The 13,824-nt window shown below is 38.7% G+C and overlaps 1 protein-coding gene across 2 annotated transcripts in view; it reads right to left on the bottom strand.

Annotated features, from left to right (window-relative positions):
- Positions 1 to 13,824, bottom strand: part of peli1b (pellino E3 ubiquitin protein ligase 1b) — a 177,537-nt gene that overhangs the window by 27,518 nt on the left and 136,195 nt on the right. For both annotated transcript variants that reach the window (XM_039739136.1, XM_039739135.1), the window contains 3 exons: positions 6,341 to 6,442; positions 2,060 to 2,257; positions 1,781 to 1,969 (listed from right to left, as the gene is read on the bottom strand). In XM_039739136.1, the coding sequence (XP_039595070.1) occupies positions 1,781 to 1,969; positions 2,060 to 2,257; positions 6,341 to 6,442 (489 nt within the window). The remainder of the gene's footprint in view (positions 1 to 1,780; positions 1,970 to 2,059; positions 2,258 to 6,340; positions 6,443 to 13,824) is intronic.

Raw genomic sequence — 13,824 nt, 5'->3', positions numbered from 1 at the left:
AAAGCACTGCACGAGATACAGATCTCGTTACACGGCACCAGCAGCAAGCAACAGCAGAGATACTACTGGCAAGCGAAGTGAGCGGGGGTCAACACCCTAGTGTGTGTATTTGGTGTGTGTTGGTGTGTATATATATACTCTGTGTGCACAATTATTAGTTGAGAATTTTAATATGGAGCAAATACAGTGCTATCAGTCAATCCAAAATGTTAATAAACCTGAAACCTGAAAATTTTACAAAGGAAATGTGATTGTGATCGTTCTCAGGTGAATACATATGTGTGCACAATTATTAGGCAACTATTAGTGTGCAGAATTATTACACAACTAAAGGAAAAATGAAAAAATTCCCATCTCACTTGTTTATTTTCATCTATTAAAGTGAGAATAATAAACAAACAACCCAAAATTTACAAATAAACATTTGTGACATTTTTTTTTTTTTTTTTAAGACAGGGACCATTATAGCCACCCTTCTTTTCATTAACAGTCATAAACCTTCCATTCATCGAGTCTGTAAGTTTCTTGATCTGTTGACGATCAACTTTTTGAGTAGCAGCAACCACAGTCCCCAGACACTGTTCACAGAGGTGTACTGTTTTCCTTCCCAGTAAATCTCCCATTTAAGAAGGGCCCACAAGTTCTCAGAAGGGTTTAGGCCAGGTGAGGAAGGCGGCCATGTCATTATTCTTTCAAATTTAAGGCCTTTACTGGTTAGCCTCGCAGTGGAGTACTTTGATGTATGCAATGGAGCATTGTCCTGCATAAAAATCACGGTCTTCTTGAAAGATGGAGACTTTTTCCTGTACCGCTGCTTGAAGAAAGTGTCTTATAAAATCTGGCAGTAGGTTTAGGAGTTTTGAGTCAATGTTCAAACTGAAAAGGTACAATTATCTCAACCTTTAATAATACCAGTCAATACCAATACTCTGCTCCACCTTGCTGGCGTCTGAGTTGAAGTGGAGCTCTGTGCCCGTGACTGATCCAGCCACGGGCCCATCCAACTGGTCCATCAAGAGTCACCCTCATCTCATCAGTCCATAAAATCTTTGAAAAATCAGTCTCCAGATATTTCTTGGCCCAGTCTTGACATTTCAACTTATATGTCTTGTTCAGTGGTGGTTGGGTTTCAGCCTACCTTACCTTGGCCATGTCTATGAGCGCTGAACACCTTGTACTTCTGGGCACTCCAGGTACGTTGCAGTTCTGGAATATGGCAGCACTGGAGGATAATGGGTTCCTGGCAGCTTCACGTTTCATTCTTCTCAAATCTTCTTCTCAAAAGTTAATTTGTGTCTTTTTTTCTCAACGCATTTCTTGCAACCCTGTTGACTATGTGTAACAAAATGTTTGATGGTTCTGTAATCATGTCCCAAGATCTAAGCGAGTTCCTGCATCCCTCTGAAAGACGTTTTTACAATTTTTGACTTTTCAGAGTCAATTTAATCTCCTTTTTACCCAATTTTGCAAACAAGTTGCCTAATAATTATGCACACACCTTGATGTGGGGCGTTCATCTTCTTAGACCACACCCTCCCTTGATTACACAAATACAAATCACCTGATATGCCTATATCGAATAAGCATTCAAGTTTATACAGCTTGGCATCATAATATATGCATAAAAATTATGATATGGTCAAAATACTCACCTAATAACTGTTTACACAGTGTATATATACATATAGACACACATACATACATACAAACACACAGACACCAAAAAAGTGTCTATTATTTCCCTTCATTAAAAAGCAAAGTGACTCTAATAAGAACCCACCATTTTCCCTCTTTGCTGAGCTGATCTGGTCTCTCGTAGACTGAATACATTCCCACACACTGATATCTCCCTCCAAACCCCTGGCTTTGAGTCTTCCACAAATCCATTTCGTGGATGCATCACAAGGACCCCATTTGTAGTTAGTCCATCCATCTGTCCATCGGATGTTTTCCACTTGGCAGCTTTTTCCTGTAACAGCAGAAAATATTTTTCAAGTCTTTCCAGCTCTTTTTTGTGTTTAGTAAAAAAGTATATGAATGAAAATAATTTAAAACTTACACCAAGAAAAATATTCTTGGAGGAGTCAAACCCAGCGGCGTATATCCTGGCTGTGTAGGGAGGATTTCTTTCACAGATGATTCTGCATGCGAATCTAGAAATGGTGCTTTGAACTGACTGGGTGTCTGAATTGCTCTGACTTCCAGGGACTGTATCGGTGACAACAAAATCGATAGGTGACTCAGTTGATCGTCCAATCTTTTGCCCCAGTGAAAGAAAGAGAAACAAATGAATATAACAGAGGAAAGAAAAATCAAGAAATGTAACCTGAAAAATTGTTTCTTCTATTAAACTTGTTTCATACATCAGGTAGTTTTGCAGTTCTTCATGTGTTTGTCATCTGTGCCTGCCTAACCATGTCAGGTCAAAGCCTTTATGACAGAGAGTACAGTGGAACCTCGGGTCACGAACGTCTCGGACTGCGTACCAATCAGGTTACGACCATAAAGTTTGCCAAACTTTTGCATCTGTTCACAACCACAAACTCGGGTGACGAACAAACCAGTTTCCCTTCCGGTTCATACATGCCGATGATTTCCGCACATGTTCAGTCTCTCCCTGTGCAGCGAGAGAGAGCGCAAGAAGGCAGTTAAAGAAGGCAGTAAGGTCTAGAAGGCAGATAAAGAATGCACCGGGCTTGTTTTTAAAGAGACTGCTTCGAGCATTGTTTTAATCTCCTTGTATTTAATGAAGACTTATTTTCTATTGGATTTTAACCTCTACTTCACTTCTGTTTTTATGAGATCATTTATTTATTGAAGGATTCTTTAATTTGGACTGTTGATTTTAATAAAAGCACTTGGCACTTTTTGCACCATCTGATTGCTCCATTGTAGTGCCTCACTGTCGTGCTCATCGGTAACATTACCGACCATGACGGGTTTAAGGGCTCCCAGAAGCGAGATGGGAGCATTCAGCGAACCCGCATCGTCAAGAGACTTTACCTCAAAACTGTAATCTCCTCTCTACCCAGTTCCTCCTCACTTCCTTCATGCCAGAACACGACTCACGCAAGGTTAGTTTTCTTGGTTGTTTATGGTTTGTTTTTGTATAAATTACGGATTTTTCAAATGTTCATCTTTTCCCTGTGCTTAAAATGCATAAAAAAAGTGTTTACTGAGAGCGGTTTGTAAGGCGTGAACTCTTGCAATGTTAGTTTTCTCTGTTCAAGGTTTTCTCAGTGTTATTCAATGTTCTTTACATTTAGTTTACTATTACACTGTGCATTCTATGGTATAATTAACTATTTTTGTGAACATTAGAACACTCCAGATGAGAACAGGCCATTCAGCTCAACAAAGCTCGCCAGTCCTATCCACTTATTGACTCCAAGAAAACATCAAGTCGAGCTTTTAAAGTCCCTAACGTCTTACTGTCTACCACACTATTTGGTAGCTTATTCCAAGTGTCTATCATTCTTTGTGTAAAGAAAAACATCCTAATATTTGTGCGAAATTTACCCTTAACATGTTTCCAACTGTGTCCCCGTGTTCTTGATGAACTCATTTTAAAATAACAGTCTCAATCCACTGTACTAATTCCCTTCATAATTTTAAACACTTCAATCATGTCACCTCTTAATCTTCTTTTGCTTAAACTGTAAAGGCTCAGCTCTTTTAATCTTTCCTCATAATTCAACCCCTGTAGTCCTGGAATCAGCCTAGTCGCTCTTCTCTGGACCTTTTCTAGCTGCTATGTCCTCTTTGTAGCCTGGAGACCAAAACTGCACACAGTACTGAAGATGAGGCCTCACCAGTGCATTATAAAGGCTGAGCATAACCTCCTTGGACTTGTACTCACACATCATGCTATATACCCTAACATTCTGTTAGCTTTCTTAATGGCTTCTGAACACTGTCGGGAAGTTGATAGCTTAGAGTCCACTATGACTCCTAAATCCTTCTCATAAGGTGTACTCTCGATTTTCCAACCACCCATTGTGTATTCAAACCTAACATTTTTACTTCCTATGTGTAATACTTTACATTTACTGACATTAAATTTCATCTGCCACAAATCTGCCCAAGCCTGTATGCTATCCAAGTCCTTCTGTAATGATATAATGGATTCCAAATTATCTGCTAATCCACCTATCTTGGTATCATCTGCAAACTTAACCAGCTTGTTACTTATATTCCTATCTAAATCATTATATATATATATATATTAAAAATAGCAGCAGCCCTAGCACTGACCCCTGTGGAACACCACTCTTAACATCGGCCAGTTCTGATGAGGTTCCTCGCACCATCACCCTCTGCTTCCTGTGTCTGAGCCAATTCTGCACCCATCTAAAACATCACCCTGAACTCCCACTTCTTTTAATTTGATGCCCAACCTCTCATGTGGCACCTTATCAAATGCTTTCTGAAAGTCCAGATAAACAATATCATAAGCTCCACTTTGATTGTATCCTTTTGTTGCCTCCTCAGAATTCCAGCATGTTAGTAAAACACGACCTCCCTCTTCTGAACCCATGCTGACTGTTCAGAATAACTCCTGTCCTTGCCATGTGTTGCTCAATCTTATCCTTAATAATTCCTTCCATTAATTTTCCTGTGATGCATGTTAAGCTTACTGGCCTATAGTTGCTTGGATCTGCCCTGTCACCCTTTTTATATAATGGGATGATATTTGCCATTTTCCAGTCCTTTGGAATCTCTCCAGTGCGCAGTGACTTCCTAAAAATATGTGTCAAGGGTTTATATTATGTACTCACTAGCCTCCTTAAGAAAACGAGGATAAATATTATCTGGTCCTGGTGATTTGTTTGATTTCATCTTATTTAATCTGAGCAGCACTTCTCCCTCTACAATTTCCAAATCTCTCAGTACCTCCTTAGTAGTCGTGTTTACCTCTGGGAGGTTATCCACTTGCTCACTTGTAAACACCTCAGAAAAATGTAAGTTTAGGGCATCTGCTATTTCATTGTCTGTATCTTTTAATTCCCCTTTACTATTCCTGATGCACTTGACCTCCTCCTTAACTGTTCTTTTACTACTAAAATACTAAAAGAATCTCTTAGGGTCTTCTTTTGCCTTATTTGCTATATTCCTCTCCAACTGTCTTTTAGCCTCCCTGATATCCTTCTTAATGGTTGCCCTCATGTTCTCATATGCTCTACGATTCACTTTGCAGTCATTAGTCTTATATGCCTTATAAAGCAGTTTTTTCCTTTGCAACTTCTTTTTTAAATCTTTATTAATCCACCGTGGAGTTTTTTTTAGTTTCCTATTAATTCCAAATTTAGGTATGTATCTGTCCTGCATTACATGTAAAACATTTTTAAACCTATTCCACTGCTCCTCGACTGTCCCCATATTTAAAAGCTTATCCCAGTGTATCCTACTTAGACTTTGTCGCATCTGCTCAAAATTAGGCCTACCAAAGTTCAACTTGACAACTTAAGTTTTTGTGCTTAAAATCTTTAAAAAAATATATTTACATACAGCTTGTATGGTCCGGAACGGATTAATTGGATTTACATACAGTCCTATGGGGGAAATTACTTCAAGTCATGACCAAATCGGGTTGCGACCAGAGTTTTGGAACGAATTACGGTCATGACCCGAGGTTCCACTGTATTGAGGGTATATAAAAGACAGCGTAGTTTTGGAAAAATACAGTTATACAGAAGCTGAAAGAACAATTAAAAACATTCTTTCCACTTTAGCTTCCATCCGTAATGTCTTTTTTCTTTCCAATGTACTAACTACAATAAAAATACAACCTACATAAAATTAAACACATGAGAATGCTTTATTATTTTTTTTTTTTTACTGTAGTGTGACTCAGAATCATTGCTAATATTTCTAGTCTATATAAGCTGGACCGTAACAAATGTATGTCCAAATCCATTAAAGTTTGAAACATTTTCAGGAGACTCCCCACATATAGTTTAATAAACTTGTCCATATAAACACAAATGTTTTAATACTGCATATTATATCATGTATAGTTTTAACTTGCAAGATTTAGAAGGGCACAGAACCTTCACCCAAGAAATATTAGAGAATCACTGGAAACACTAAATGTATACACAAGTGTTGTTGTGCACAGGATTATGTTATACATGGACTGGCACTGCCATTCACGGCTGTGTCATGCCTTGAGCCTGAGGCTGCCAGGGTAGACTCCAACCTCTCTGTAAACCAGATTTGACTAAACAGGTTTGGGAATAGGTGGAGGAATATTGCAATTTACACAAACATAAACACATACTATAAATAACTATATATAGACAAAAAGGTATACCATTGGGATCAATTTACAAAATATTACCTGGAACATATCGGTGTTAGCATCATGGGTATATTCCACTACTACAGTCTGAGCTCTGGAAAGAGTGTAAGAGATGCTGTGTTGGTCCTTGTTGCTAATTGCCTGCAATAAATAAAGATCTGATGTAACTTCAAAGCAATACAAAAACAGAGTGCCCCAGCCAACAACCTAAGCATTGTGACAGATTGGGTCCACTATCGCTCCCTTGAACCCTTGTCCAAGACGCCAGACACGTGGTAAAAGTCCAATAACTTATTTTATTTGGACAATAATGTGCACCAAGCACCCTTCTCTCCAAAATACTCATATAATTACACCAATACACCACAATAAACAATCCTCCACTCCCAGACGCGTTGCCACCCTTCCACCCAGCTCAGCTCGTCGTCTGGGAGTTCCCAGAGTCCTTTTATATTCCCTGACCTGGAAGTGTTTCCAACCCCCAGTCCATGTGATCTCCTATCACTTCCGGGTCAGATAAAAAGTCCTTTTCTTCACCCCGGAAGCACGTCATTCCCCTTGTCCATACTTCCGGGGCATAAGGCAAATAATCATTGTTACTCCCTGCAGCGTCTCCTAGACGCCCCCATGGTATCCAGCAGGGCTGTGCATAAAGACTCCAATGTCCATGATGCCCTGCTGGTCTTCGGGGCACCTCCATACTGCAGGGAGGGCTCCACCTGGCGGCGTAGGGGTATTGGCCGGGATGAATGGCCGGCCATACATCACAGTATATAACAGGTAACTTCTTAACAGAGCTACTTATACATTGCTCCAGTCATGTCTTTTCATACACCAACTAAAAACTTTTATTTTATATCAGACACCTTTACCATGACGGCTCAGTGTCCTTATGGAAGAGGTGAATATGTAATAATGATAGTGATATAACAATTATAGTGATATACAATAGTGATGCTACAATCAAGTTTTTAGGGATTTTATCAATGTCATTAGAATCAGTTGATTCTACTTTTTCTTTTTTGCTCCTGTAAAACTAGCTATGTTTAAAGATCTACTAATGACCTATGTTGTTTGCAAGCTTATTTTAATTGTAGAAATGCTCAGGATAAACTGTAGACCACAAATGTTATTTGTTCCTTAAACAACATAGGATACAGCTTATCCATATGAACCTCTACTCCTCTGCTGGTTCTTAAGAGAAGAATTACAGGACAATAACATCAACACAGTTCTATTTGATGGTCACTTCAATGTCACTTAAACATGGAACATATGCCCATGGGCATGGCTTTGGTATTCAGTGAAATGGATGCATCATGGGTCAGCAACAAGAGCTTCTGTTTTATATTTGGAACACTAGTCATACGTCAGTAAAAAAAAAAATAAAAAAATATCCGTTTAGTGTAATTTTTAATGAGATCCCTTGCATACATTTTTATAACATTGAGTGATATGTAGTAAAATAAGATATACAAGCTTATACATTTAGCATTCCTATTTATATGATTTGAGCTTTCAAGTTTCATTGTTTTGCTAATTTAGTATTTGTCAATTTCATGCTGGGCGGTGCAAGAGAAGCCAAGTGCTAAGTTCTGTACAAAGATACACTTTCTTTACTTCAATAAAAACACTTTTCACAAGTTCTAAGAAGAGAAGACAATGAAGCCTGTCCTCCTCCTGCATTTTGTGGGGACAAAACTGCACAACTTTGAGATGATTTCAATATGTTGTTGCTACATGAGGTGTGTGTGTGTGTATACAGTGGGTATAGAACAGAATCATACCCTTTGAAATATTCCCATATGTTTTGCTTTACAGCCTTAAATAAAAACACACACAAAAAATATTTTTTGCCAGCTTTACTTACTCAATACAACCTATAACATCCAAGTGAAAGATATCACAGCTACAGTTCAGAAAAATTAAAAAACATCAAAAACAAGACATACTAAGATTAATAAAGGATCACCCCCCAAGTGTCAATATTTTGTTGAACCACCTTTTGCTTTAATAACAGCCTTGAGTCTGTCAGGATACTTTTCTATCAGCTTTGCACATCTAGATTAAGCAATACTTGCCCATTCTTCTCTACAGAACTGTTCAGGTTCAGTCAAATTGGGTGGTGAGCATTGGTGGACTGCTATCTTCAGATCTTTCCACAGATTTTCAATGGTATTTAGGTCTGGGCTCTAACTGGGCCACACGAGGACATTCACTTTTTTTCTCCTTCAGCCACTGTGTGGTCAATTTTTCTATGTGCCTCAGATCGTTTTCATGTTGAAAGGTGAACATTCTGCCCATCTTCAGCTTTCTGGCAGAGGGTAGCAGGTTTTTCTCAAGAATTTGACGGTATTTTTCACCATCCATTTTTCCTTCTACCCTAATGAGAGCCCCAGGCCCTGTGGCAGAGAAACGCCCCCACAACAGGATGCTGCCACCTCCATGCTTTATTGTAGGTGTGGTGTGTTGTGGATGGTGAGCTGCATTGGATTTCCGCCAGGTGTACCGTTTGGTATTGAGGCCAAATAGTTTGATTTTGGTCTCGTCTGACCATAAGACCTTTTTCCACTTGGCATCAGAATCTTCAAGGTGCATTCTGGAAAAGCTCAAACAAGCCTTAATGTGGCCTTTCTTGAGAAGTGTTTTTTTCCTTGCAACCCTTCCGAACAAGCCACAATTGTGAAGCGCTTGTGAAATTGTTGTCACATGCACAAAATGACCACTCTTTGCCATAAAATTCTGTAACCCCTTCAAAGTGGCTGCTGGCCTCTTGGAAGCCTTTGTTACCAATTTCCTCCTTGCTCTTCCATCCAGTTTGGGACGACGGCCGGATCCAGGGAGGGTCCTAGTAGTACCAAACACTTACCACTTCTTTATTATGAACTTTACTGTGCTCCTTGGGATTGGTAAAGCCTTTGAGATTTATTTATCTCCATCTCCTGCCTTATGTCTGTCCACAACTCTATCCCCGAGATCTTTTGAAAGTGGCTTGCCACCCATAGTCAGTTGCACTACCAAGCAAGGGAAAGCTCCAGGAACAACTGTTTTTATGCTTCATTTATCACACTGATTACAATTGATCACAGGTGGAAGCCAGTAACCATGGTCTGTAATGGAAATGGTGCTTACTTACACCTAATTAAGTTTACAAATATTGTTTACGAGGGGGGTGATCCTTTATCAATCTCAGTATTTCTTGTTTATTTTTTTAAATTCTTCTGAACTGTAGCTGTGAAATCTTTCATATGGATGTTATAGATTGCATTGAGTAAGTAAAGCTGGAAAAAATATCGGTTTGTGTGTTTTCATTTAAGGCTGTAAAGCAAAAAAAAAAAAAAAAAAAAAAAAAAAGGGAATATTTCGAAGGGGGTGATACTTTTCTATACCCACTGTATGTTTGAGAGAGATCTGCTGCTTATCCTAGAGACTTCCTTCATCTTTCAGACTGAGGTCAGGCAATTAAAGTGGATTCATGTTATGCTAAATTATCATTGCTTACAATATGGGAAGTTAAACCTTTTGCTGATTATATTAGAATATGTAATATAATTTATTGATACAGGCCTCTAGACTATATTAGGCACTGAAACCCTGCCTGCTTTTTGTCAACCTGGTCTACTGTGTAGATAGAATAGGGCTTTGGAAATGTGCCTTAATGAATGAGGCCCTGGGCTGTCTCTAAGATCAGCTCTCGCCTCTGGCTCACTGTGAGAGTGTAAATTAACTCTTTTAACTTGTCTGCGTTTCAGGTACAAGTAGTCATTTGTACTCCATTTTTTCTCTAGACTTACAGTATGTAGAATTCAGAGATGGTGATCAGTACATTAGGTTGCTTTTAAAAGACGTTAATTAACCAAATGCTAGAGAATAGTCATTTATATTACATTGTATACTTTTTTTAAATATTTTTGTGTCATTGCAAAGTATTAATCAGTCAGTCATATCTAATTACTAAACAGAAACAGAATATTTATAAAGGACACCATTCTTACTTTAAATGTACATTTAACTCCATGTACAGACATGTTTCCATCTAATGACAACATTTGCCAAGAAGTGGGATAGGGAATTAAATGAAAATAAATGATCATATCTGAAGTTAAATCAAAAGAACAAGTCTCTTTGGAACTTGGTTGTAGCAAAGATATTCCTTAGCTTCATGTTAAAATGATCCACAAAGAAAATGTTGAGGACCATCTGAAGATGCGCTACCGGAGGGTGGATCTTTGAACCACTCAGCTACAATGTCCTCAGTTCTGCTTGTCAAGTTATTGCATTATTCAGCTGCTGTATAATGTGCACAAAGGTATTCACTATTATAACTTGTTTTGTTAGTAATGTATTAGAGAAAATTAGAAATGTACAGTTGGGCATAACTGGTGCTATGATAGCCGTTTTTGTACATTTCCAGTCATATGATAAAAGTTTGGAAACCCCTCTTAATTCTTTGAATTTTTGTTTATCATTGGCTGAGCTTTCAAAGTAGCAACTTCCTTTTAATATATGACATGCCTTATGGAAACAGTAGTATTTCAGCAGTGACATTAAGTTTATTGGATTAACAGAAAATATGCAATTTGCATCATAACAAAATTAGACAAGTGCATAAATCTGGGCACCCCAACAGAGATATTACATCAATACTTAGTTGAGCCTCCTTCTGCAAATGTAACAGCTTCTAGACACCTCCTGTAGCCTTTGATGAGTGTCTGGATTCTTGATAGAGGTATTTTTGACCATTCTTCCATACAAAATCTCTCCAGTTCAGTTAAATTTAATGGCTGCCGAGCATGGGCAGCCTGCTTCAAATCATCCCATAGATTTTCAATGATATTCAAGTCAGGGGACTGTGACAGCCATTCCAGAACATTGTATTTCTCCCTCTGCATGAATGCCTTTGTAGATTTTAAACTGTGTTTAGGGTCATTGTCTTGTTGGAATATCCAACTCCTGCATAACTTCAACTTTGTGACTGATGCTTGAACATTATCCTGAAGAATCTGTTGATATTGGGCTGAATTCATCCGACCCTCGACTTTAACAAGGGCCCCAGTCCCTGAACTAGCCACATAGCCCCACAGCATGATGGAACCTCCACCAAAGTAGGTAGCAGGTGTTTTTCTTGGAATGCCGTGCACTTTTTGTTATGACCAAATAACTCAATTATTGTCTCATCAGTCCAAAGCTCTTTGTTCCAAAATGAATCTGGCTTGTCTAAATGAGCATTTGTATACAACAAGCAACTCTGTTTGTGGTGTGAGTGCAGAAAGGGCTTCTTTCTCATCACCCTGCCCTACAGATGTTCTTTGTGCAAACTGCACTGAATTGTAGAACGATGTACAGATACACCATCTTCAGCAAGATGTTCTTGCAGGTCTTTGAAGTGAAAATGACAGTTGAAACCTCTGAAATAGCTTTTTGTAGCATTCCCCTAAACTATGATACTGAACAATCTTTGTTTTCAGATCTTTTGAGAGTTGCTTTGAGGATCCCATGTTGTCACTCTTCAGAGGAGAGTCAAAGGGAAGCACAACTTGCAATTGACCACCTTAAATACCTTTTCTCATTATTAGACATACCTGTCTATGAAGTTCAAGGCTTAATGAGCTAATCCAACCAATTTGCTATTGCAAGTAATCAGTATTGAGCAGTTACATGCATTCAAATCAGCAAAATTACAAGGAAATTTAATTTTACATTTAGTTTACTTTCATACAACTAAATTTTGTTTCACTAAAAATCTTCGTTCGGGAAACACCGCAGTACTCATATGTTCCTAAGAAATGAAAGACATACCGCTGTTATCTTTTTTGTTGAAAGTAGAGTAAATTATTATGTAGGCTGAGAGGGGTTCCCAAACTTTTTCATATGACTGTATTTAGCAAGGATCAGTTCAGTTACAACAGCTGACAATAAACTACTTGTATTAGAGATCAAGTTAAGTTACTTTTATTGTCACATCACTTAAAATGAATGTACATGTAAGTGAAAAACTTGTGTGTAAAGCCCAAAGAGGTAGAGCAATTATAGATTTAAATAAAAATTCACCAGTCACACATTGTGCAAAAATATGAAGTAAAGTAAGTAAAAACTTAAACAGACTGAAATTTGTATTCTATACAATACATACTAAGAGCACAAAAAAATGTAGTGTAACGGAATGCACAAAAATGTATCAGCTGCATGGATGTGTGTATTATGGGATGGGGTATCAATACCACACTCTGCGCAGAGTTCAGCATTCTAAATGCCTGATGGAAGAAGCTGTTATGGAGTCTACTGGTTCTGGGACCTGATGCTTATCGTCTACCTGACGGGGATAGTGAGAACAGTTCATGGCTTGGATAATTTTGATAAATTTCCTGGCTTTCCTTATACACTGCCTAACATATACTTTATGTCTTGCATGTTTGGAATTTCACTTTCAATGATTTGTTGGGCAGAACTCACTACCCTCTGTAAGGTTTTGCAGTTGACGTCAGTACAGTTCCCATACCAGGCAATGATGCTTTCAATGGTGCTAGAGTAAAATGATCTGAGGGTGAATGGGCTCATGCCAATCCTGTTCAGCTACATGAGATAAAAAAGGTGTTGTTGGGCCTTCTTCGCCACTTTTTCAACATGAACAGTCCAAGTGAGATCTTTGGTGATAAGTACACCAAGGAACATAAAGCTGCTCACTCTCTACAGTAGTCCCATCAGTAAAGTGTAAGAGCATGATAATCTCCCAGCTAATCTCTCCTCCTTTATGGTGTAACACATACCAAGAACATCATTAGAATTGTGCAACTGCACTTATTTACTCTCCAATTTTCTCTCAGATAAAGCCAACGTATTTTAAATGGAAACAACCATCAACTACATACATGGAAATGAATCTTGTTTTATAGTTTGTTAAATGATCACTGCCACTTTAAATGACATATTGGATAATAAAACCTTTATGTGAAACGATTACTTGACAAAAAGACTATCTTCAGAATTTTTTCCTCATTGTGAAATTTGGGTTGGCATAAATACATACTTAATAGATATTTAATAGACAGTGTGACAGATTAAGTGCTTACTCGCACCCTTGCACCCTCAGACACCACGTCAGACACTAGGTAAAAGTCCAATAATGATATTTATTATATCAATAATGTGCACAAAGCACCCTCCACTCCCAAATACTCCAATAACAATACAATAACAACAATAATAATAATCCTCCACTCTCCCAGACGCTTAGCCACCCTGCCTCCCAACTCAGCTCAATGTCTGGAGCGAGGCACCGCCCTTTTATAGCCCCTGACCCGGAGGTGTTTCTGTCCCAACAGTCCACAGTTCCTTTTTCCTTCCGGTCAGGGCAATCAGTCTTTACTTCAACCCGAGCACGCCGTTCCTTCCCGCCACATGACCGTGGACGCACTCGGGTCATAAGGCACAAAAGAGCCCATAAGCCCCCCCCACAGCAACTCCTGGTGGCCCCCAAAGTATCCAGCAGGGCTGTGTATAAATACTACAAAGTCCATGAGGCC

Source organism: Polypterus senegalus, chromosome 16 (genome assembly GCF_016835505.1).
Source record: "Polypterus senegalus isolate Bchr_013 chromosome 16, ASM1683550v1, whole genome shotgun sequence".
Lineage (NCBI taxonomy): Eukaryota > Metazoa > Chordata > Cladistia > Polypteriformes > Polypteridae > Polypterus > Polypterus senegalus.
Note: the sequence above shows the minus strand (reverse complement) of the source record. Positions and strands in the feature narration are given on the sequence as shown.